The 27078-nt window shown below is 40.9% G+C and overlaps 1 protein-coding gene across 5 annotated transcripts in view; it reads right to left on the reverse strand.

The window, feature by feature from the left end:
- The window catches only part of MAP3K1 (mitogen-activated protein kinase kinase kinase 1), a 74849-nt gene that overhangs the window by 37564 nt on the left and 10207 nt on the right, over positions 1–27078 (reverse strand). The window contains exon 1 of one of the 5 annotated variants that reach the window (XM_060400255.1): positions 570–25163. The exons of the other annotated variants lie outside the window; for them this stretch is intronic. Coding sequence (XP_060256238.1) covers positions 570–658 — 89 coding nt within the window. The 5' untranslated portion in view covers positions 659–25163. Of the gene's footprint in view, positions 1–569; positions 25164–27078 lie in introns of those variants that run through there. 5 annotated transcript variants of the gene reach the window in all.

Raw genomic sequence — 27078 nt, forward strand, 5'->3', positions numbered from 1 at the left:
GAAACCTTTCTGGAAATTAATGAGGTTTAACCTTAGTACACATAAAGATTTCCAGAACAGTTTAGATTATGGATAACTTTATTTAGAGCGAATCTCAGTTCTATCAGTGTCTGCTGCTGCTGCTGCTGCTAAGTCGCTTCAGTCGTGTCCAACTCTGTGTGACCCCACAGACGGCAGCCTACCAGGCTTCCTCGTCCCTGGGATTCTTCAGGCAAGGACACTGGAGTGGGTTGCCATTTCCTTCTCCACTATCAGTGTCTAGGCAATCTCAAAGAATCCTGGAAAATACACTGAATTATTTGGGACAGGCACAATTCAGAGCCACCCAGTTGATGCCTACCTGTGAAGTTCTCTTAGCAGCAGTAATTCACATACTAAAACCCATAAGCTTTGTTACCGAAAAGAGAGAGAGCAAAGAGCCAACTATCTCCCAAAACAAAACCAGACCACTTTGGGATCCTTAAAATATAAATTGCCAGAAAAAAGCAAGAGAAGGAGACTTTGGTAAGAACAAGGAAAAGTGTGGCGATGCATCAAGGCTGCAAAGACAGAGGCCAACAGCCCCTTACCATGGACAGAGCACTGTGCCAACAGCTCCATGCAGGTCACTTCCGTCAACTCTCCTGAGAATGGGACGCCCTATCGTTGGCTGCGTCATGGGGCTTGTGGGATCCTAGTTCTTGACCAGGGATCAACCCTGCGCCACCTGCAGCGGAAGCAGAGTCCTAACCACTGGTCGACCACGGAAGTCCCAATGGTGAGACTCTTACTATCCCATGGCAGATTAAAAACCAACCAACCAACCAACCAGGAGATTGCATTATGTGTCCAAGGTAATAAAGTCTGTATGCAGAAAACACAGGATTTAAATTCAGATGTGAATGACTTCCAGGCAAAAGGAAACTTAGTATTTCACAAGTACTTAAAATTTGGAGACCTAGATCTGAGGCCCAAAAAATCTGTCTTAGTGGTAAAACAACCCTATTTTCCCTTAAGATAATTTCTCCAGAGATATATGGTCAATGGCAACTACTGGCCTTTTCCCTCTTCTGAGCAAGGAGGACTAAATAAAATCATTGGTAAGAGTAACCCTTCCATCTTTATGTAATGCAACATTTATAACATAATACATAAAAGTGGCTCACATTATGAATACTAGGCCCCATAAGATTTCACTTCAGGTTGTGCTCAGGAGCATTTGGCTCTGAGAACTAAAGAAGCAAGTAACTTTCTTTTTCCCTCAGTGCAGAGTAAATATGCTGACTTTAGTACAATAAAGGACTGTTGATTTCTTGATATAAGCATGTCCACAGTATAATCAGTCTTATAATACACTGAATTTCTACCAGAAACCTTTATCAGGGGACAAAAACTATTTGTAGTATTGTCTGCAAACCTTCCCAGTTAGTCCTTTGAAGGATACAGGCACAGAATTTCACCCTCAAAAAGCTCATGTTTTGGTTAACTCATCAAGGGTGGAATAATATGGGGGTTAAATAACAAAGACAACAAATAGCTAATTATCAACAATGATTATAATATAAGCAGTTTAATACCACCTTAGTTATTTTGATTGATTCACACTTAAAAATTATTCTGAATTGTCTTATACAATCTATCTGGTATCAAGGATTTGTTTCTAATAACATATTACCCCATCTGAGTTTTAAGATTATAATTATTCTCCACCAAAAATTACAGGATTTTGAAAAGTGGGCTTCCCTGGTGGCTCAGATGGTAAAGAATCTGCCTGCAATATGGGAGACCTGGGTTCAATCCCTGGGTCGGGAAGATCCCCTGGAGGACTGCCTGGCAACCCATTCCAGTATTCTTGCCTGGAAAATTGCCATGGACAGAGGAGCCTGACGGGTTACAATTCACGGGGTCACAAAGAGTCAGACACAACTGAGCAACTAAGCACAGCACAGTATAAGTTGTATGAAATTAACCAAAATTAAACCAAAAAATTAGTGGGTAATCACACTGCAAATACTCACTCTCTAGTTGACCTATGCCAACCTAGACACGCAAAGTGCCAGGTCTTCAAGGGCAGGTCCTTTCCCTGGGCCACACTCTGCTGCCACAAAGCACCCAGAGGAACTGACACCATGGGCTTGATAAACAATCAATGATCTGGAGTTAGCATAGCTGGTTATTACTCCTAATCAATGAAGATCTGGGAAATAACACTGCAGATGTATCCAGCACATGTGATAGACACATACAGCCTGTTTAACCCTTAACTTCTACCACAAATGAGTGCCTCTGGGGTATATAAACATTTCAAAGAGAACGGGAAGAATATTCAAAAGGTTTCCTACTTCTAAATTAGCAATTCATAAAAGACTGATTTAACAATCACTGTATAAATATAGTAAAAGAGAATTTACAAAACGCAGAGCTACTAGGCAATATTAAGCCATTTTTAAAGGTGGCAACTCTATGGAAGCTTTTTTTTGATGAAGTTTATGGAGGAGACTGGGCTTCCCTGTTGGCCCAGAAGGAAAAGAATCTGCCTGCAATGTGGGAGACCTGAGTTTGATCCCTGGGTTGGGAAGATTCCCTGGAGAAGGGAATGGGAACCCACTCCAGTATTCTTGCCTGGAGAATTCCATGGACAGAGGAACCTGGTGAGCTATAGCCCACGGGGTCAAAAAGAGTTGGTCATGACTGAGCAACTAACACATACACGGAGTAAACTACATGCCTCAAAGCCTCCCTTTAGAGAAGACAAGAGAATCAAAAAGAAAACTGTATTTTAACTGCACAGCTGTTCTATACTATATGTTTTTAATATGCATGCTAGAAATGTATGAAAATATTTAAAGCAATTAATAAAGGCTACAGAATGAGTAAACTCTACAGAGAAGTAAATTACTCCTGATAATTATAAGTCAGTGTGCTACAAGCTCAGACATCATTAAAACAAATGTTTTTTAATGTATATAAAATATCAGTAACTAGCAATTAGGACACTATTATGATCAACAGAAGCTTAAGTGAAGAAAGAAAAAAGATTCTAGTTTGTTTTCTTTCATGAATCATATTTTTAATTTTTCCACTTAATTCTGCTCAAGACTATTTAATGATTAAAAGAAATCTTTCTTGATCACAAACATTCATAAGAATAGTCAAATGATAAGACTGTCTTGCAGGTTTTATCAAAGTAAAGTAAATCTTATAAAATTGACATATGAGCATTTTGGATGGACTTCCACAGCCTCCAAAGATACTGACACATTTAAGGTAAAACATCAAGGCTAGACTTTCAGGTAGATAAATTTGTGCTGTTGTGCTTCCATAGTGTCCGATTCTTGCAACCCCATGGACTATAACCCACCATGCTCCTCTGTCCATGGGACTGTCCCAGACAAAAACACTGGAGTGAACTGCCATTTCCTTCTCCACGGGATCTTCCCAGATAGTGAATAAATAATATCAAACTAAAGGAGCTATGTTTCTTGTGGCTGAGAACCCAGATAAACAAAGAAAAGGTCCAATGCAAAGTGATTTTGTAAATCATTTAATACCTACCCAGTCCAAGAAAAAAAATAAAGCAGCAATGCAAAAACTTGGTTAAGAGGTTTCCTTGGGGCATCCATGTCTCTCAGAAATGTAGCTAGTGGATTCCATTAAAAGCCACTACATCCAAGTTATTAATGTACCACAAACAAATCAATTTAATCTGTATTACTGATGTCATCACTCAATAATGGAACCAAGATGTTCTACCAAAATCTGGAAAAAATGATCATTCTTCCTTCTAAATGTGCTAATAAATAAGTATAAAAATCATCCAATGTAAGAATGAAACTAATTAGGTATACTTTATCAAGTTGGGGGGATAATACAAGATAATAATCATATGTACTGACAAGTGTGTAGCTGACCAGTAAATGTCAGAAAAATGTCAAACTGCAATAGAAGTTAAAACTCGTTAGAGGAAAAGATAATTCAGATAGCTCAAATATACAGCAAAATTCAAGGGGGAAGTAGCTATGTAGAGAAAATCAAGGATATGCAATGACTATTAAAATTGACAAGAATGTTAAAGAAAAAGGAAGTAAGATGAATAAAGTCAGTAATCAAATTAGGTTAGTAAGGAAATTAAAATCCTAGAAGATTCAGCAATTTGGAAAAAAAAAAAAAGGCATTATTTTTAAAGAAGCAGTTAAAGAGAAACACCAGAGAAGGTGAGGGCAGGTGTCTTTTCAAGTTAACACCCTTCCTGTGTGGGCAGGAAAGAAAACAAAGCCGACTGCAGTGAAACCAACGTGTTGTCAGTTCTGAAATGTCTTAAGATTCAACTTCAATGAAATTCACTGACTTGTCTCAAATTATGAGCTGAAATTTGACGACGATATTTATGCAGACAAGCGAAAACTGTAAAAAAGGTCAGAACTGGACAGAAACGAGTTTTGTGATTTTGTAAAATTCATCGTCTCACAAAATATATGAATATCTTAGTGACAGAAGAACAGTGAGTGTGGTTCTGTTACCACGACAGACAAAACAAACTGGACTGGCAAGTTACTAGCTGTCGCTGGAGTATTTACTACTTAAACTTAATACTGTACAGAAATACTTTTTTTGGTACTCATCAAAGTATCTGCTTCTGTAACAAAATTTATAAATACTATAATACTATTCTATCCACCTTCCCACGGGGTAAGAGTCACACTACTCTTCTCACTCATGAACTCACAAAATCTACAGGCTTAATGCAAACTGTTTTTTGAGAGCCAATGTTTACAGTGGGAGTTTAAGTATGGTTCCATTTCTCATCTGTTCCTCTCCAACAAAAACCCACGAAAGCTTCAAATACTTTGCACTCTGTGAGCTTGTATTCTTTTAATATTCAGTGCTAAAAATTCCACTGTTTATTCCTTCCTTTGTTGTGTCCTTGATAACTGACGAAGAATCTTTAGAAACTGTTTTAAAAAAAAACTGGGATGTGTGAGCATCCTCTTCCTTAATTGTTGAATACAGATCAGCAAGCAAGGAAAAGGATGCTAATTTTTTACAGTATTTTGCTAAATGTGTATTTCCTTTCAAGAATTCCCCTTTCACGCCACTTGACAAGTCTAGGGTTGAGAACGTGTCAAAGCCAACTGATGCATAAACGTAAGTGAGCTTTTAGAGGAGTATATCAGAAATCCCTATATACTACTACCATGGGGCTGCTTTCGGCAAAGCAGTGTCCTCTCCTCCGCCAAGGGCCCGGCACACAATCCGGGGCACAAGGCAGGCGTTCCAGGGGAGAAAGATGGCTGCTCCTTCGCCAATTTGGTTTTCATCAAAAAGGTCCCAAGTTAGCGTTATGGTGAGCTCTTAAATATGTTTCTCTGGAACATTCTCCAATGGGTGTGTGACTACATTTTTACTAAGCCAATTATCTTGAAAGCAATGCGACCACTTCGGTTTGAATATTCTAAAAGATCAAATGAACAAAACTAACAGTTGGGAAAGTGGTATGTTACTGCACATTTTCCCTTTCACAGTTGAAGAGAAGTAAAGTTAAAGCTGTAACATGAGCTATTGTCGTTGAGTCGCTAAGTTGGGTCCAACTCTTCTGTGACTCCATGGACAGTAGCCCGCCAGGCTCCTCTGTCCATGGGATTTTCCAGGCAGGAATACTGGAGTTGGGTTGTCATTTCCTTGAATACCTTCTGTTTTAATAAAAACCCTTTGGTTGTTTTTAATGTTCCCAGATTAACAGAGAAGACATATAGTGCTGAAGCAGAGCACAAAGCCCTCTTACAGCCTGTGCTAGGAGAATGATCTCTTCAAACCCCGTGGAACAGCCAGTACTGTTTCTACAGTACTTCCTTCTAGCTGGTGGAAAGGCATGTTAACTGGGATGCTCAGAATGAGGAAGAATGACTTCCTGACAAATGTCGCTTTTCTTCTCTATGCTTTTAATGCTACAGAACCATTCTGTTCAATGAATGCTGGCATGCCTAGTACGTGTAAGCTCTGAACTATACAAAGTGGGATAAAGAAAAAAGACAGGATCTCCATCCCTCCAGGCGTTTAGACTAGCAGAACAGAGAAAACATGCCAGCATTGCTATAATAGGAGTATTTTAACAGATCATAAATAGTTGCAAGGATGGAGTGGATCTCTATCCTTAATTTTTTCTAGCAGAGTCCTGGAAAGACCTACAGAGGAGGCGATGCCTGAATAGTTTTTAAGGAAAGAAAAGGACTAGCAGGCATGAAGCTGATGAAGGTTAAAAGATTTTCTTGACAAAAGAAACAGCTTTGGTGAAAATAATGTCCGACAGAATACTAAACAATTTATGATTCTGTTTAGGAAACACTAGATAAAGTTAAACATGTCCATTTAAAGACAAGTTCATCATACTTTTTCAAGAAGAAAAAAAGAAAAAAAGGTAACACAATATTTCTCACACTAATTTGGCATGAAAGTCCTTATAAGCAAAACACCTTTGACAGAGTAGCGGTCCTTAGAATATACTGTGAGAAATCTGTACAGGATCATCTCTATATCCTTTCTGGCTCAAATTAGTCAATAGGTCTAAGAAGAAAAATACAGACGAGATATTAATACCAGTTAATACTGTTTCAATGGTGGCTTTTCAAGCTATCATAAAATTCAGCAACTGTCTTCAGTGAAACTAAGCCTCCAAAAATCAAAATATGGGTGATAAGATTATTTGACAGCCAGCCAGAGATGAGTAAACTCACCTGGTATGAACTCATCCTAAGAGCAGTGGATGTCAGACATTCAAATTTGGCCTAGTCTAACCACCAGCAGAGACCAGTGTGTTAGTCACTTAGTTGTATCCAACTCTTTGCATCCCCGTGGACCCCAGGTTCCCCTGTCCATTGAATTCTCTAGGCAAGAATACTGGAGTGGGTTGCCAATTCCTACTTCAGGGCATCTTCCTGACCCAGTGATTGAACACAGGTCTCCTGCATTGCAGAGACCAGAGTCTGTCACTAAGGTCTGCCCCAGGCTGATTCTATTCACTCTGCTTAAGATTTAAGCCTGGAGAGAAGACAAAGATCAGCCTAGAAAAACCCCTGACAAGCCACTCACTTTAAAAATCTCTACATGCCTAGAGGAAAACCCCAGAACTTGAAATAAAAAAAGGGGCCTGGGGAACGCCCTCACTTCTTGCAAACCCCTGGAGCTCTGGCACTGTGGAAGCACTCACATGTCTTCAGCACTGATGACAGTGCTTCCGGCAGTGCCTGGTGGGGAGCAGGTCAGGGGAAAGCAGAGGCAGTGAGACCCGTGTGGCTGGAAGAGGCAGTGCTATCCAGACATTGTCAGTGTTGTTTTTCAGTCGCTCAGATGGGTTCAACTCTTTGCAACCCTATGGACTGCACCACGTCAGGCTTCCCTGTCGTGCTCAAACTCATGTCCATTGAGTCGGTGACACCATTCAACCATCTCGTCTTCTGTCATCCCCTTCTCCTCCTGCCTTCAATCTTTACCAGCGTCAGGGTCTTTTCTAATGAGTCAGCTCTTCGCATGAGGTGGCCAAAGTATTGGAGCTTCAGCTTCAGCATAGTCCTTCCAATGAATATTCAGGACTGATTTCCTTTAGGATGGACTGGTTGGATCTCTCTGCTGTCCAAGGGACTCTTAAGAGTCTTCTTCAACATCACAATTTGAAAGCATCAATTCTTCGACAGCCTTGTTTATGGTCCAACTCTCACATCCATACATGACCACTGGAAAAACTATAGCTTTGACTAGACTGGCCTTTGTTGGCAAAGTAATGTCTCTGCTTTTTAATATGCTGTCTAGGTTTGTCAGAGCTTTTCTTCCAAGGAGCAAGCATCTTTTAATTTCATGGCTGCAGTCACCATCTGCAGTGATTTTGCAGCCCAAGAAAATAAAGTCTCTCACTGTTTCCACTGTTTCCCCATCTATTCTCCATGAAGTGATGGGACCAGATGCCATGATCTTAGTTTTCTGAATGTTGACTTTTAAGCCAGCTTTTTCACCCTTCATCAGGAGGCTCTTTAGTTCCTCTTCACCTTCTGCCATAAGGGTGGTGTCATCTGCATATCTGAGGTTACCGATATCTCTCCCGGCAATCTTGATTCCAGCTTGTGCTTCATACAGCCTGCCATTTTGCATGATGTACTCTGCATGTAAGTTAAATAAGCAGGGTAGCAATATACAGCCTTGATGTACTCCTTTTTCAATCTGGAACCAGTCCACTGTTCCACATCATCCAGAGATGGCTACAGGGAACTGCCCACATTCGTTCACTAGCACATGCCAGGTCCTGACTGGGGAGTTTAGAAACTATGGGGGTGTCTATTAGGGGGCACAGATGGGGCAACAGCCACCCAAACCAGTAAAATCTCAGTGTATACTCAGCAAAATCAAAAGGGCTTCTTATTCAAAGGATATGACATAACTTGACGTACACGTTCCTAGGACAGGGGAGATAAAGAAGGTGTACCACAAGTGTCATCAAGACATACGGCATGGTGATCAGTGATGAGAGTTCCAGAGCTAGAAGGCCTGGGTTAAAATCCAAGGTCTGACACGGACCAGCTGGATGGCTTTGGCCCAAGTTATTTAACCTCTCTGTACCTCAACTTCCTCACCATAAAAATAATAATAATACCTACCATAGGATTAAATACGTTTACAGGTAAAGTGCTCAAAAGCAAGTTCACCCCCCTAATTTCCTTCCAGCAATTTCCTTTTTCTGTAAAATGGAGATAATAGCCAATATTTCTGATGCACTTCCTATGTAGCTTTCACTGTTTCAAACCCTTGCATATAGTTATCATCTCACAGTTTTAAAAAGAATGAACATGGATGAAGCACTTAAAATGATGTCAAGTATATGGTGAGCACACAATAAATAAACTACAACTACCACCATCCTCATTATTTATTACACTGCTGCTGTTCCTTACAGAGCCCCTCGTCCATACTGGGTACTATGCCAGGGGCTCCATGAAATAGCTCACAAAGCTACAAGGTAAGACACAGTGTCCACACCGTGCAAACAAAGAAACTCTGCCGGGAAGATTAAGTAAGTCTGACCAAGAATCCACAGTAAGTGGGAATTCTGAGATTCCAAACCAGGTCTCTCCAGCTTTGAGGCCCTGTGCTCTTCCTTCTGGTCTATGTTACTTCACAGTTTCCCTTAACAATATGTTAGCTGAAAAGCAGATAACAATAGCAAAATAAAACTACTTTTTCTGGTTTCAGGAGGCAACAATGCTGATTAGAGACGTCTGGGATGTGAAGACTGCTAACAGGCTACAGTGGCCCATTACCTCTGGGGAGCAAGGAGGACGAGGGTAAGAAGACAAAGGAAGCTCCAGTTGTGTCTAAAGCACACTCATTTCCTTAACACCCAACTGCAGCAAATATGATAAAATACTAGCATTTATTAAATACAGGTAAAGATTTTATGGCTGTTTATTATATTATTCTCTGATATTCTCCCTCTGCATGGCTGAAATATTTCCTTAAAAATAAACATGTGCTACCGAATTATTTTTCTCTACACTGTGGAAGGTTTCATGGAACCAGTGAAAAATAACAGGATTGGGAAGTCATAACTAGGCCATTAACCAGCTACAGAATCTTAAGTAATCCCCAATCTTTTGGAATTCAAGAACTTAACCAAATCAGATCAGACTACAAGATGCTATTTCAGGGACACCCAGAATGAACATGATTCATTTATTAACTGCTGTTGCTGTTTAATCACTATGTTGTATCCAACTCTTTTCAGATCCCATGGACCACAGCCTGCCAGGCTTCTCTGTCCATGGGATTTCCCAGGCAAGAAGACTGGAGCTCCCATTTCCTTGGCCAGGGGATCTTCCCGACCCAGGGATTGAACCCACATGTGTTTGACAGGCAGATTCTTTACCTCCAAACCACCTGGGAAGACGTCATTCATTAATGCTACAATGTGAATGCTATAGTTTTGCAAGGGAGATATAATATCAAAAAATATATAGCTCAACAGGATCCACAGACTCTGTTAATCCTGGAGAGTACCTTCCAATAGTTTATTTGCATAAAATATTCTTTGTACATCTATAATTCAGTGTCTCCTGGTGTTTTAAAAATGTGACAACAAGTGTGGATCCATAGACTCTGTGCAAACTCAGGCTGGAAATTACTAAAACTTTTAGACTCCGTTTCCCTAACTGTCACTATGGTAAAATCAATCCAAGTCTAATTACTAAAAAGGGTGAGTACTATGTACGGTGGACTGTATTAGAGCTCTCTCAGAAAGCTAAAACAACTGTCAGGAGAAACAGTCAAGAAAGGAGAGCCCGCAAAACACGGATTTACACGGATTTTTTTTTTTAACACTAAAAACATTAACTTTCCTAGTTTTTTTTGTTTGTTTTTTAAAGAAAAGAACCACAGCTTTCTCCTCCTTTAAAGAAACATAGTCATTCTGCACATTTAAGCACTTCAGTCAAAAAGCTGTGAAGCAGGAGCCAGAAATGAGAAATGAAGCATGGCGGCTTTCTGGCCAAGCCTCAGCTTCAGCTGTGACAGCGTCCCAATCTGAATTCTAACTCCCCCAGTCCAGAGCTCTCTGCAGCCACCAAGCCTGCTCTTCCCATAATGCAGTCAGTGCAATTTATTTACTTCTTATTTTACTTTTAAAATCTACTCTCTTAGATGCAATTTATCCCTTAAAGTGAAAAAAAAAAAAAGTGATTCATCTTTGGTGAATTACATTTGATATTTAGGACATAAGCTTGACATATTTGGATTAGACAACTTAAAACATTTTATATGGAATGATATCTTACACTGTAACTTCGGGAGATGGTGAGGGACAGAAAGGCCTGGCGTGTTGCAGTCCATGAGGTCGCAAAGAATCGGACACAACCGGGCGACTGAACCACCACCACCTTACACTATATACTCTTTGTTTTGTTTCTGACCTCAGGATTTTAACACAAAATATCATCCCTCGATGGGCTGAATTATTAATCTGTCTACATCAGCAAGTATAAATCAATTTAGCATACAGTTCACCTCCTTTAAAAAAAATCACTCCCTACTTGCACAGTCCAGTAAACAAGTGGAAAAGCTGGAGACAGCTGATGCCTAGCAATGTATTAAGCCAATACACCACTAACGTGCCAATAAACTTCAAATGATGACCGTATAAATCCCCAAATGAAGTCTTTTACTTCTGATACTGGTGTGTCTGCTTGTGTTCATGTTCTCAACCTTTCACAGATAAGAACTACCAAAAAGCACCACGTGATTTCCTCTGAATCCAGTGTTTGGGATTTGTAACCTCAGGAATCTCCCCAAGTGACCTATGGCCAAGTTGGTGATCAGTCTCTATACTAACATCCCCGAGGAGACTGAGGTCTCCCCAGTAGATCCTGACCAATGTCATATGTGCCTCAATCCCTTTCAATTATTCCTGGGAATAATTCCTATTCACTGAGTGTCCACACACTCATCTTAAACACAAACCCTTTCAGCTAGAAAATACATTAAAATAATGGGAAGGTTTTGAAACTTGGAAAGTGCTGAATCATGCTTATATTTAGGTTTTGTTTCTGCAATTGGTTTTAGAGGCTCAAACTCCCTCTAAGAAAACTAGCCACCCTAGTTAATCCACTAGAAGATAGGATCAAGTGTGAATCTAACTGCTTTATTCACTGTCAAAAATTACTGCAATTAATTATAGCACACAGTTGGAGAAACCAAAGATTCAAAGGGAAACAGAACACTCTAGGAATGGAATGAGAGAAGATAAAATCTTCCTTCAATAGGTGGCACTCTTTCCTTAAAAATGTAACAGGCAATTATTTAAAATATCTGCCCACTAATAACTTGAAAGAGAAGGCACATAAATTCCAATATCCTGTCCCAAATACAGTCTGAATCATTATATTCTATTGCATAATGTCTTCTCGTTTCAATGGACTGTAGGTATTCTTAAATATGCTTATTTCTTTTCAGCAAAAGCTACAATATAGAACCAAAGCATTGTGTTTAAACTGGCGGGTTTTGATGTAAAATTTAGCCTGATATATGATTCAAAACACATTCTTCCTAACCATTTTCTGATTTTAAAGAACTTCATTATATAGACTGTATTATTGTTTTTGTTTTAAAACATGACAGTCTTTCATAAGCATGTATATGAATATTCTTTTTCACTAAAATAACTAAATTATCACTCCAGCTGATACTCCATCTCAAATTTTTAAGTTGAAAAATAGAAACAATGCTGACAATTGATAAAATGTGAGCTTAACCTAGTATACAGAAGAAGCAAAAAATAGTTTGCCTAATTTTCCTTAATTAGAAAAACTTGTTTAGGTGTATCCTGTTCCCATTATTATTTCTCAAATTCTATCTAGGGTCACCACTCCCCTGAAGAAACTACCCCAGAAGCTGCCTTCAGCTTTCCCCACTGGTCACAGCCCCTCTAACTCAGTGGGCCGGGGGGTGCCTTCCTCTGTCCCAACTCAGCAAACAGCACTCTGCTATAACGGCTTCTTGCCTGTCTGACTGTGAAATCCCTGGGAGGAGAAATGAGTCTTCACTTTATGTTCCTTGCCCTAGCAGAAAACTTGGCATATGGCAGATACTCAATAATTTGTGCTGAATAAAGGAACAGATTGATCTTTCCCCTTGGGCTGTGTTTCACTTCAAGGCAAGGCCTCTGTCTTACTCATCCTCCACTCTAACAATACTGACTCTGCAATGCCTTTTACTTGTGCGTGGCAGGCTGTAAGACAGCAACACCTCTCCAAAATGAGTTTCCAGGCCAGAAAGATCTCTAAGATGTAAATAAGCTTCGCTGAGGCCTGTGTGTAAACCAAGTTCCCACCACTAGTCTTAGGGATGCTGCAAGAAAGAGAGAAGAGCTGGGAATACCAGCTGTAGTAAGAGGGACAGATTTCATCTCCAGTGAAACACAGAGATGGTCAGTAAAAGAAGCCAAAAACCAGGAGCCTAGAACATATGTACTTCAGTGGAAAAAACTTTCCATAACTTGAGAACTTGTCTCTGTCTCTAACTTTTTAATGCTTACTGATTTTCCTGTAGTTAACAAGAAGAAAAAGGTTTGAAGAAAACCTCAAAAGAGTTTGCGCCTGGGGGGTAAAAGGCAGAAGTCATGAGACTATACCCTACACTAGGAAGCAACCTGAAAGGAGAAAGGGAACTAGATGAGGAGCTCAATGAATGGGGTGTCTCCGGGGAAGGGACAGCGCTCAAACCCCAAATCGAGACTCCTTAAACCTGGATTCTCCTAGTTTGGGCGGGGGGAATAGCTGGCAGGATGCATTTGAAACCACTGCGTAACTACAAAAAATAGAGCATCTACTTCTAGAATGTCAATTTTATTCCAACATTTGGGAGAGGGGATGCAGTGGCAGTTAGAGGTAAAAATATGAACACGACTAAAACATAAAATTCAAATGAATTAAGGTAAACTATGAGAGTAGCGACTTGAATCAATTTTGTTCAGCGCTCCAAGCAAGCATTCCCAGAGTGGCAGGCTGTGTACCACGCTCCCAGGCCCTTTCTCTTCAACAGAAGTCTGCCGAAAGAATGTTATAAGCTAAAGCAGCTCTTCTCAACAACCTTCCCGGCACAATTTGACAACCACTATATATACGGTGAAATTTCAAACATTTGCTTAGGGGACATAATTTATCAATGGCACAACCACTAGCCACATGTAAGTACCAAGTCACTCTCTACCTGAAGCAAAAATAAACTGCATGAGTGCTGAAATATTAGCCATATCGCTACCATTTTCCATCCAAGAAGTCTACTGGTTATGCAAAATAATAAGCAGCATTTACAAGGATATCTCTAAATACGTCCTAAACTATTTTCTAAAAATCAATCATTTTAAAACTCAGATATTTTATTATTACCAACAGAGTACCCTGGATCACCTCCCCAGAACTAATCACCACACCCATGCCTTCAACATCAAAATCTGACTGGCTATCAATCAGGGACACATGCTGCCCAAGCTAAAATGGGACCTGGAGAGTATTTCTATGACGTAACTGCGAGTGACAGGAAGAGGGTGGAGTGAAGCAAGAGCCACCTGCAAGGCTTGGACAGAAAGCAATCTTCAGAACCCTTGGGGCGGGAAGGTCACTTACGTGTTCATGTCGCCTGGAGGGAAGGCCACAAAGCATGAAAAAAAGTGCAACTAGAAACCATGAAATAGGTTCCAGGATTACTTACAACCATATTTTTGTGAAGACATAATCTCTGTGGGTACAGGGATTTTTGTCTTTTCCATCACTGCTATATTCCTAGTGTAGCCAATTCTTAAAAAACTTGTCAGGTGGATAAACGTTTCTTTACACCCTGAAAAATCATAATTTAAACACAGAGAAAACTCCTACCAATGTATTTCGTAACTATGGCAAATTTAATCATGGACTGGCTTTCTAGTCCCTATGTAGTCAAGCATCCTCCAAGCCCCCTCCCTGAGAAATGTCAGAATTTCAGGAAAGAACACTTGCCGCTTTAACAACTTCCCCTCTTTGCTCCACCTTCTTCAGCCTATAAGCATTCTCCCTTCTTCCTGCCTTAAAATAAAACTCAACCCAGCCAACCCCAAAATGCTTCCCTGCTTTTGCAAATCCTTGGGGCTTCTGCCTCTCCCCTACTCTGGCTTCTCAAGAGGAGCCTGTGCTTTCTCACAGCCCTGTCATCCCTTAGGGAAGTTCAGTGGCTCTGATGCCCAATACTCCACTAAAACTGCTGGCCTGGGGACGGTGGCGGCAGCCCCTGCATCCTGCCCCGTGGCACTGCAGCTGCTGACCATCCTCTCCTTGGATGAAATCCTCTGCTTTGCTTCTCGGGTGTCATCTGTCCTGCAGGATCTTCTCCGCTCCCTTCCAGGAAATCCTGGCACTCCTCAGAGGGAAGGATCTGAGCTAGAATTCCCCACTGTCCTTTCAGTGACATGGAGATGGGCCCGGGCCTACCTATCAAGAAATTAAAATGTTCTCAGCCGCTGTGAGATTCTGAGAAACCCGAGACTGAGCTGACCAAAGGTACCATTAATGAGGAACACTGTGAGAAGCCAGGAAACTTCAAAACCAGAGGCAGAATTACTATCAATGTAATAAGAAATATAAAGCTAAGCATATTTTACTTCCTACAAGTTGTTTTCTTAAAGGCTGTATATAAATATAAAACACATAATAACATTTTCAGGTCTCACATTGAATCTTTCTTGACTTTTTGGAGAGGATGTCAACACCAGTTTTTATTAAGAGGGCTTTCTTAAGTGCAATAGTATTTCTCTCCTCTTTTTTCTTCACTGCCTACATCATCTGTACCCTAAAAGGATGATCAGTAGGCAGCATTCATGGAGTTGTCTAATATCCAGGGTGTACATGGAAATGGTCAAACTCAGGCAGAAACTACAACTACTCAGTTTTCTCAAAGAGCTTCTCATGAAACTAGCTACTGATAATCAACAACTAGCTAGACAACTCAACAGAATTATCCTGTTACCTACCCAGCTCTTATCTGGGGATAACTGAGTTCCTAGAACAGCAGTACACATGTGGTATTATCAGTAAACATTACTGAGCTTGGAATGACAGCTAAGTTTCCATAAGCAGCACATACACAAGACTTCTGGGACAGCAAACACATTACTATTGTTACTTAAGAAAACAAAATAATGGAACATTAGAGACATAGTTAAGGACAAAGATATTTATCTTGCCTTAAAGGAGATTTCAGTTTTACCTGAGTGACCTTTCTATAGTTAAACTCAAAGATAATCTCCTTTGTTTGTTGGGGAGATTACTGAATTCTCTCAGAGCCACTAAGCTCTTTTAATTATAGAAGAAGATGCCTGCTGAAGACAAAATATTGATAGGCAGCCATTCATTAATCTATACTACCAGTAGAGAACAAGCATCAGTAAGAGAAAAAAATGAACTTAAGTCCATTTAAGCATAACTCTCTATTGGATGCTGGCCTTAGAAACTGGTATCTACTCAAATTAGTAAACAGGCACAACCAACAATCAAAACACACCAATTAAAAGCAGGCCAAAGTTTAAATTGAGCTTTAATTTAAAACCACTGGAAATGAAAACTAGCTATTATTTTCATGACTCATTTATAAAGAGCTCTAATAGCTATGTTCAGTTGTAAAGAAATAAATCTTGAATGCCTGAGCTACCCAAGGCAGCTACCTCCAAGCACGCACGGGGACATGCAGGTGTGAGACCAGGAGAAGGCCAGAGGAGCGGGTGTGTGCATACCCAGAGCAGAGGGTCAGGAGTTCTCACTTTCTCACTACTTCACTTGGTTCCTGAGGAGGCCCACTGGCTGTACAGTGGGAGTAGGGCCAGTTCACAGGGCGAGGAGGGATCTGCGTGCAAGCACTCTGTAAAGCCTCCACGAGTGGTGACACTCACTGTGCACGCCAAGTACAGCTCCCGTTCTGCTGGCAAAGCTTTGCGCATGAACAAGTCCAGCCACATCTGCACCCTGAGCCTACTCTCTTTTCCGGCACAGCCAACATAACTGAAGTCTAAATCTGTGTTTACAACTGGCCTTATTTTATAAGAATGTCACATAACAATGAAAAATGTTACAAAAAATTTCACTGATGCTTCTTGCATATTTTTAAAGACTTAAACAGAATTTAAAATATCATCATTAGGTATGATTTTTTACTTCAATAAAAGACAAGAAAACGAATAATGGATAAAGAAAGATATTATCTGATGTAACTCAAACTCATCTCCTGATTTTAAAGAAATAGGAAAATATGCATAAAAGATTGTCATAAGGTTAAAGAGCCATCTTGGAGTCAAACTGCCAGGGATCACACCCTGGCTTCACCCACCCACTAGGTGCCAAGTTACCTCATCTCTCAGGGTCCCTGTTTTCTCATCTGTAAAACTGGAATAAAAACTGCCCTTACTTTACAAGGATAGGACTAGGCTTAAAGTCAGACAAGCTATATAATGTACCAGTGTACCTCCTCAGAGGAAATTAACTACTACCGCTATTTCCAGTAAGACAAGCACAGCAGGAGAAAGCGAAACGAGGATGGACTAAGGTCAGCTAGGCTTGGGTACCCCAGCCCCGCACTACACCGCAGGGCTCAACCTCCTGACAATAATGGGACCTCTCTAATGCCACTCCGAGTCAGAGCTGGTACTTTTACTGCCACCATAAATTCTGGTAATTTTTACCCTTTGAAAGTACTTTCATATCCCCCCATCTCATTCAATCTTCTCAAATTCTGGCAGTAGGAAAAGTATCATTATTTCTAGTTCACAGATGAAGACAGTCAAATTCAAAGCAGTTAAATAACTTAACTCAATGTCCTGCAAAAGTGGTAAGACAGCCCTAGGGACAGGACTGATGAGCCTGAGCCAACACCAACACTGAGTCCACCACAGTAAGCATCTGGAAAGCAGGTTAAATACCTTTAAACTAAAGACAGCTGGCGATTCCCTTTCCCATAGCTAAAAGAGGAAAAGCAGGAATCAAGTATGTCCACAAAGAACTCTTGAATTTGAACTGCAATTTCAGTAGGCTTTTCATTTTAACTGACAGAGTAAAGAAAACCGAAGTTTTGTACCAGAATAATTTTGGTTTTTAAAGTATTATCCATACTATCTCATCTTCAGGTAGTGCTACTTGACTCAAGAGCTCAAAGAAGAATTCTCATGGAATTCATTTATTTCTATTTTTTTAATTAGTCCTACACAAGCGATCACAGATGTATCTCGAAATAGACTAGAATGTTCATAAGGTTCTTACATTAAGTTACAAATCAGAGGTTAAAATATTTTAGGCCAAGGTCTTCCGTGGTCCATCTTCCTCTCTCAGAATCTACTTACCTTGGAAAAAAAACCTGATCAGGTTTCACAGTTCACTGGTTCTAGAGACCAATTCTAGCCACCAACACCACAACCAGCCCTTCCTGCTCTCTGTCCCATTCCTGAGCTGGTCTCCGAAAAACAACCTCATGGCTGCTTCTATGCTCCAGCAGGCAAGAACGGTTCAACATCCTTTTGTTGTTTCGTTGTTGCTGTTGCGTGGTTAGTTGGTGTCCCTGGTGGTGCAGTGGTAAAAAATCCACACACCAATGTAGGAGACAGAGGTTTGCTCCCTGGACTGGCAAGATCCCCTGGGGAAGGAAATGGCAACCCACTCCAGTATTCCTGCCTGGGAAATCCCATGGACAGAGGAGCCTTGCAGGCTATAATCCATAGGGTCGCTAAAGAGTCGGACACAACTTAGCAACTGAACACCACCAACAAACATCCTTCTGAGCAAGCCTTATTCAGGAGAAGCAGCTCTGAGACATCTGAAATGATCCATGCTGAGGAATTCACCCTGCTTCAGCTGCAGGAAGCAGCTGACCGTTCTGCTACCCAGGATCCAAGGTGAGACTAGTGATGTTTCACATCCCAGACTTATAGGAGAGATTCCAAAATAGTCACCAGGCTGTGGGGCAGAATCTGACACTCTCGCAGCTAACAGCGTGCATGTCACTGTTTCCCCCATGACAACCACAGGGGACATAATCCCGGACGACAGCGGTAATGGCTATCAGATAGCCACAGTGACCACAGCCTCTGAACCTCAAATTCACACACACGATCCTAAAAAGCCAAAATCTTATCCCATTTTCACAGGTAAGAGAGCTGTCAAAGACAGACCTGGATGCTGAAATTTTAATGGTTTGTGCAAAGAAGACAAAATTTTCTATTTCAAAAGATTTAACACATGTGGCTGCCTAAGCACATGGTAAAGAGCGAATCAACATTTTAAATATGCTATTCCTTAAGGAGAAACTTTTTACCAAAGCTATATATTATTATCAATATTCATAATGCAGATAATCTCCACAGTACACAGAAACAAATCCTAGATTAGGCACCTAGAAAATAAATAATTGGCAGCATGCAATTTTCTATGTCTTTGGACTAACTTTTGCAACAGATTTATAGGGCAGGGGTAACGCAACAGTGTAAGGACAGGAAGTCAGCCTAGGAGTAAAAGTATGATAAGAGATACACATTCCATCCCAGGTTGGGAAGATCCCTTAGAGAAGGAAGTGGCAACCCACTCCAGTATTCTTTCTTGCCTGGGAAATCCCATGGACAGAGGAGCCTGGCAGGCCATAGTCCATGGGGTTGCAAAAGAGTCAGACATGACTCAGCACACACACATATACATAGGTCATCTAAAGTGTCAAGAAGATTTCATAAAAAATGCAAAGCCTTATAAATGTTCAAAAAATAATTTATGAGATTTATTTTTAATAAAGTACAGAGAAATACAGGAAAAAGTGTGAATGCACTGGCACTATAGGGGCTTTGTTACAGAATTCAGTGTAAGTTGCTCGCTGAAGACTCTGAAATAGGTCCAGTACAACCTGTCAGCATAGAATGAAGAGTCAGTACTTTAGAAAGATGTGTGTGTTTGGGGGGGTGGGGGTGGGGCAGAGAGAGGGTGGCATGTGTGTGTTGGGTGCTGGGAGGAAAAAGAAGCAGAGAGAGAACGAACACACACACACACACACACACACACACACACTTTCATCTTGGCTCAGTGCATGGCTGACTATATTCTCTACTTAGGTAAGAAATTTTCACTAACTTAATTTTAGTAATTAAAATACATGCAGTACTTTGGGGAACCTTTAACAAGAATAAAGCAGTCTATTACACATGCAATTCTGAACACATTTCTTTTCAAGTTGCTGTATTTAGAGACAAGCTGACTTGAGACACCAACAGTTTTATATGCTATCACCAAAACTTGGCCTAGGAGGTGTAAGGGAGAAGAAGAATGAAAGTTCACGAGCATAAACCTTTTTCTCTTTGATGCCAAAACTGCCTTTACAGACCTAAGTCCCCAAAGTGTAGGCTTTGTTCTCATTTGTTTTTGGTATTATTTAAAACTCTTCTAGCAAATCTTCTTGCAGTGGAGGGTTATGTTCCACTATCCACTTATAAAACTGCAGGATGATTCCAGTTCACATTGTGTAAATGACATTCTAACTAGTGACAAAACCTATAGCCAGCTATCAAAATCAATCACAACCAGCTATAAGAACGGTGCTAAAGCAACCAAGAGTCAAAGGACTCTGCTCTATTTCTTATCACAGCCTTCGTGGCGGTAGCATGCAGTGTGTGCGTGTGTGCTGAGCTGTTTCAGCCACGTCTGCCTCTCTGCAATCCTATGGACTGTAGCCTGCCAGGCTCCTCTGTCCATGCAATTCTCCAATACCCGAGTGGGTTGCCATGCCCTCCTCCAGGGCATCTTTCTGACCAAGAGATCGAACCCACATCTCTCCTATCTCTGGCACTGGCAGGCGGTTCTTTACCACTAGCTCCACCTGGAGAGCCCATCATGCTGTAAGTGCTCCCAAACAACTGAATAACTTCACAACAATTGGAACTTGAGAGCGATGTGAGTTTTGATAGAAGCAGGAAGGGTCAAGTATTCTTCACTACCAGGAATCTAAGACAAATAGTTAATTACTGTTGGAGGTCCCTGTGCTCAGCACTGAATTATGAGCAGCTTCAGCTGTGTAGATGAAGAATAGTGGTGGGTGAGAGTGTCTTCTGGTGTGAATATGCTTCAAGTTGATGTAACCATGATTAAATCAGCCAAAAAGTTCTATTCCAAAACTATTTGATAGTCAAGATTTTCTAGAACTTGAGCTCCAAATTATTAAAGATTAAAAAGGAAAAAAAAGATTGATAGTGAAATTCATACTGTTCAGTAACTGCCAACTCTATACAAATTACATGAAAAGAACCTACAAAACAGAAATCTGAATTTTCACAATTAGGAAACGATACAATTCAGTGTCATTTTTTAAAAGTTTTTTTAGTTAAAAGAAAAGTTTGTATACATATGTCTTTATAAACATAGAAAAAAGTCTAAGGACTCCTTTGCTTATTAGAGGTTATCCCTAGAGAATATCCTTTCCTTATGTAGTTAAAGTTAAGGGGAAAATGTTTTTAACAGCAGTCAAGTTACCAGAATTGAACTTTCCTGGTGGCTCAGATGGTAAAGAATCTGCCTGCAATGTGGGAGACCTGGGTTCACCATGGGTCAGGAAGATCCCCTGAAAGAGGGCAGGGCAACCCACTTCAGTATTCTTGCCTGGAGAATCCCCATGGACAGAGGAGACTGGCATGGACAGAGGAGCCATGGGGTCGCAAAGAGTGGGATAAAACTGAGCAACTAAGCACATACAAGTTACAAGAATTAGACTTAAAAGTTATTTTCAAAACTACTCTCTACACATATTTGCTAAACACAAACATAGATACGACTTCTCTGTTTTCTGAGCCTTCACTGCTTTTTATTTGCATTTCTTATAGTTGCTGCTGCTGCTGCTAAGTCACTTCAGTCGTGTCCAACTCTGTGCGATCCCATAGACGGCAGCCCACCAGGCTCCCCAGTCCGTGGGATTCTCCAGGCAAGAACACTGGAGTGGGTTGCCATTTATAGTTGATACCCAGGTTTAAAACTCCAAGAATTAATAAGTTCAAAAATCTAATTGTTTCAATAATCAGAACTAAATTTAGCCATAAGAAATAATTTTCAAATTAAATTTTTGGAATATTATTTGCCAGAGTTTCAAAGGGACAAAAAGATTATGTGAGCCAACCTCTTCTTTTCACAGATAAGAAAGCGACCCAGGAGACCAGCCTTAGGTCCTCACAAAGTGATGAGAACCCTAATCAATGTCCTACTGATGACATGCTTTATCCCACATTACATACTTTTGAAAGCTGCGTTTTCCATTATTCTAATAATTTCAAAATACTAAGGAAACCATATTGTTCTCAAGATGCTGCATAATCTACACAAACTGCCTTTGTTAAAGTAATGGTAACTAGTAAGGGAACTGTGAGGCTCTTTACATCATCCTCATCTGTACAGCCAAATGTTTAAGTAGAGAGTCTTCATAGTTACTTGCAGTTATATTACAGTTTTTACTGAGTGCTTCTCTGGGTTAAGAATGGTGCTTCATTCCATTTTTAATCACCACCACTGACTCCATTTTCAAGATGAGAAATTTGAGGTTCGGAGAAATTAAGTGACTTTCTTGGAGTCCAGTGACAGGTGAGTGACTGAAGAGGTCTGCCTCCTTGGGCCCAGCATCCTTGTGCTGCCCCTGAAATGTAATCGTGCAGTTTCAAAACTACATTCAGGGACCAAGGGGGCTGGAATTCATCTGCCTGAGAACACTTCCCTGTGAGCCTCTGAAACTATGGAGAGCTACTAGAAATGCAAGAGCCACAGCTCCTAGACTGCAGCCTCAGACACAGACTGTCTCGCTCCAGCTTTGATGTAACTCCTCCTTTGGGCCTCCTGACCCACTTCCTAGGGTGCTGGAGTTACCTGTCAAACTACAAAGGCTCTCTATTCTGTCCCAAGCACACTGAGCAGCATGGAGGCAGAGAGCCCTGCGTGGTTCTCGGGCTTGGCTGCTGAGACCTGCCCCCACCCAGACAGGGCTACCTGAACTACACTCACAGTTCTCCATATCAGCACACAACCCACCATGAACTTCCAGGCCTCTGTGTGTTCTCCACACACCCCTGCCCCTACCCCCAGGCCACAAAGTCTGTCCCCAAGTCCCTTTCACCTGTTTAACTCCTCTGCACTCGTCGGGACTGAGCAGTCCTCCCATTTCCCGGAAAACCCTTCCTGTACCCTCCCATTCCCAGCAGGTTGGCCAGGCCCACCCTTGTCAGCCGCCGTCTGTTACCTCGTTAAACTTTCACGGGCTTCCCCACTGCTGGGTCCCCAGCACCTCGGCGCCTAGCACGTCATTCCAAGAGTGTTCATGAAGGCATGACCCCAGCCAGGTAGGGAGTGATGGCAGCCTGACAATGGGCATTCACCCTGGCGTGCTTACTACTCTGCCTTTCCGTTTTTCTAGAAAAACCACCCACAGACCAGACAGAAAGACCTGCAGTGACCCTACATCTGATGCGCTTGTTTTCCTATGGCCCATGAGCCCCCCGGCACCTTGCCCACGGAGGCCAGGCAGCTGATACAGGCCTTGTGATGGATGCACCTAGGCCACTATCAGCCTCTGTGCTCGAACACTGAGCATATTTGTTCTCTGACTTGAGCGGTCTTGGATTACTCTGGGTGACAGCAATCCAGTTGTCCCCCTGTAGCCACAGAACACTGCTGCCAGGACCTCCTGCGGGCACTGAACTCTACAGATGCTGAAGTCCATATACTATAAAACCATGCAGTCAGCTCTTGGTACCTGCAAGTTCTGCAGCCATGGAAACGGAGGGTCAACAGGGCGCTGCCTGGCACCAAAATATTTTCCCAAGACTGTACCTCTGAAATTTCAACACAAAAGAAAAATCTGGTTTGCTTTATCATAATGTATTATAATTTTTAAAGAATTTTTCTTTTTAAACACTTGTTCAGTAAGACATGACTGTATATGGGATGACAGAGGAAAAACTTTTTTTATGAGGAGTTTTCCTTTAAAAAAAAAATTTATTTACTTATTTGGCTGCACCTGATCTTAGTTGCAGGATTTTTACTCGAAGCATGCAAACTCTTAGTTGCGGCATGTGGAATCTAGATCCCTGACCAGGGATCGAACCTAGGCCCCCTACATCGGGAGTGAGGAGTCTTGGCCACTGGGCCACCAGGCAAGCCCCTAAAAAGGCTTAAAAGTGGCAAAACTAATTCAGATACCAAGGAACTTTAAATCAAAGAGTTCAGTAGAATTCACAATACCTATCGACTTCTGGATAAACTCTGGGAGACAGTGAGGGACAGGGAGGCCTGGCGTGTTACAGTCTATGGAGTCGCAAAGAATTGGACACACCTTAGCAGCAGAACAACAACTGACTTCCGCAAATAGCAACATTTATGTTTAATACAGCAGAATACCAAAAACTGTTCATTGCAGGGGGAATAAAAACATATTAAAAGTTATCTCACAGCAGAGACAAAATAAGTATTCTAGACAGAAGAAACAACATTTAGTGCACTGAGAGAAAAGAAGGGTCAGCCAGGGAAACAAAAATGTGAACGTAGCCCTGAATGACTGGAGCAGGGTGTTCAGGAAGGGGAGCTGAGAGGGGCGCAGAGCCAATTACCAGAGCTTCTGAACTGCATTAAGGAGTCTGGACTTTATTCTCGGGATGAAGAAAAGTTTTTTTTTCTCTCTCTCTGAATTCACTTATTTAAAGATAGAACACAGCCATTCAAAATTGTAGAGCACAATATCAACACAGTTTAAAGCTAGGGAATTAAGTTGAATTGTTGTATTTAATTTACATTAATAAGTATCTTAAAAGAAGCAAATGTAGATTTTAAGATTTATTAACACGCTAATGACCCAAGTAACTAAGAGAATCTAAGTTGAGAGTGATATTGTGTGATTTTCACGTTGAAAGATTACAGTAACATATATTTCAATTAGACAGCAGCAAATACAAAAGCATCTTCTGAACTGTACAGTATCCTGTATGAAGGAGTTCATTCTACAGCATTTCATCATTCTCCTGGCCTCAGTTTGTGCATAGAAGGCATGCTGGACACCAGCAATTCACATTACATAAATTATCCACCACTCACAAGGTGTAAAATCTATATTATACATGTATAATATAGAAAAAAATGTATATTATACATGTATAATATGCATGAATAGAAATTATTCTTGAATGCCAGAAACAGTGCCAATTATTTCTGACAGACTTGGGATTTCCCACCTTTGCCACTGATTAACTATCTGAACTGTTTAAGCCTGTGTTTCGGTTTCTTCATTTCTAAAACGAGAAGGCTGGGCTAGATTTTTGTCCACTTTAGTGTCAAGATCAGACTTCCATAGTAGAAACCTCACTCTAACTGCAGTGAGTGACTGAGGAGAACATGTCCAGGAGCCAGAGGCTGGTTAGGAAGAAGTTTTGCAATAACTGGGAGGAGGTGACAGAGGCCTGACCCTGGTTAGCAGCTGTGGGGGTGGATTCCAGGGCTAGCAGACACTGACAACAATAGAACTGGAGACTGATTGGATGCTGAGGGTGAGAAGACCAGCGTAAGCGCACAGCCGCTCAGGAGGTGGTGGCAGGAATTAAACCAATGGCACCCAAAAGGACCAGGAGATCTGACCGGGAGGATGGAGATTCCATTTGGGTGTGTGGTGGCTGTAGCGCCTGGCTGAGCTGCACCTCCTGGAGAAACTATCCCAGGGGCAGGGGGGTGCAGGGTTCTATCACTGAAGCCAAGGCATTTTAGGCACCAAAATATTATAAAAACAATTCAGCAAAGACACAACTAATAGTCTTCTGATTTATCTTTTTCTCTCCAGTCAATGACATTCTTTAAGGATCTTTGCAAAAAATGTGAAATGTGATTATTTAAGAATTTAGCCCTTTGTGCAAGAGTAAGATTTGAAAGAAAGAAATGTATTTGGGAACGTTGAAATATTTGAAAATTTAGTATGTGATAAAGGGGATACTTTTAATCAATTAACAATGCTGGGAAAAAAACCTAGCCAATCATTTGGAGAAAATAAAGTTAGGGCCGTAAACTTCAGAGAGCTCAAGAGACGATTTCTTTTTTAATCTATAAAAATAGTATTAGAAAAGATTGGTGACTTTTTATAGTCTTATGGCAGGGAATAATAATAGCTATTACCTACATAGCGCTCATCATGCACCATGCACTATATACAGTGTTTATACAAACACTTTGTTCCTGCAACAATTCTGAAGTAATATTTTCATTTTAGAGTTGAGGAAATTGAAGTGCAACAAAGTTCAGTAACTTCCGAGGTTCTCTACTCGACAGTGGTGAGACTCTGCCTAGAACTCAAGCATCTGCGCTCTGAACCACTACAGAGCACAGCCTCTCTGTAAGACCATGCAGAAAGAGAGGGAGAGGGACAAAGAAATGAAATCTGAAGGAATATTTAAAGCCTCTTTATGGAACGACAGTTATCACTGAAATTCATAAATTATAACACAAAAGTAGACGAAAATATTTCCAATAAATGTCAAGCTAATATTCTAGTACATAAAGGATACTTTTAAAAAAATCAATAAGAAAAAATTAAACAATTCTCTCTCATGTGTGAAAGTCACAAAAGAAGTAGGAAATTGTTAATAAATACAAGTTGTATGGATGTGAGAGTTGGACTGTGAAGAAAGCTGAGCGCCAAAGAATTGGTGCTTTTGAACTGTGGTGTTGGAGAAGACTCCTGAGAGTCCCTTGGACTGCAAGGAGATCCAACCAGTCCATTCTGAAGGAGATCAGCCCTGGGTGTTCTTTGGAGGGAATGATGCTAAAGCTGAAACTCCAGTACTTTGGACACCTCATGCGAAGAGTTGACTCACTGGAAAAGACTCTGATGCTGGGAGGGATTGAGGGTAGGAGGAAAAGGGGACAACAGAGGATGAGATGGCTGGATGGCATCACTGACTCGATGGAGGCGAGTCTGGGTGGACTCCGGGAGTTGGTGATGGACAGGGAGGCCTGGCGTGCTGCAATTCATGGGGTTGCAAAGAGTCGGACACGACTGAACGACTGAACTGAACTGAACTATGATGCTAAAAAGCTAAGAAATGCAAATTGAAATAAGAAACCATCTTTCACAGACTGATAATATCAAACACTGGCAAGAATGTGAAGCAATGAGCACTCTCACAGGCCGTGAGATGAATGTAAGCTGGCACAATGTTTTACAGGGCAATTTGGCTACATGATAAAAAATTTTAAATATACATAATCCTTTGACTCAGCAGTTTTACTTCTGAATATTTATTTTACAGAACCAAATGCACAAATATCTGAAAATGCACATACAATGGTAGTCACTGCGGCATGATATAACTACCAAACAATAAACACTATGTCTAAAAAGAAGAGATTGGTTAATGAGACGACCAAATGACGGAATGCTATGCAGTCATGAAAATGGCAGCTCTACGTTCATCGTTAAGATACTAAACAAAATGCTGTTAAGAAAAAAAAACTGTACAGCAGTCTACATAGTACTGTTCTTTTGTTAAAAGATAAATGCATGTTTAAAACA

Source organism: Ovis aries, chromosome 16 (assembly GCF_016772045.2).
Source record: "Ovis aries strain OAR_USU_Benz2616 breed Rambouillet chromosome 16, ARS-UI_Ramb_v3.0, whole genome shotgun sequence".
In the NCBI taxonomy this organism is placed as follows: domain Eukaryota; kingdom Metazoa; phylum Chordata; class Mammalia; order Artiodactyla; family Bovidae; genus Ovis; species Ovis aries.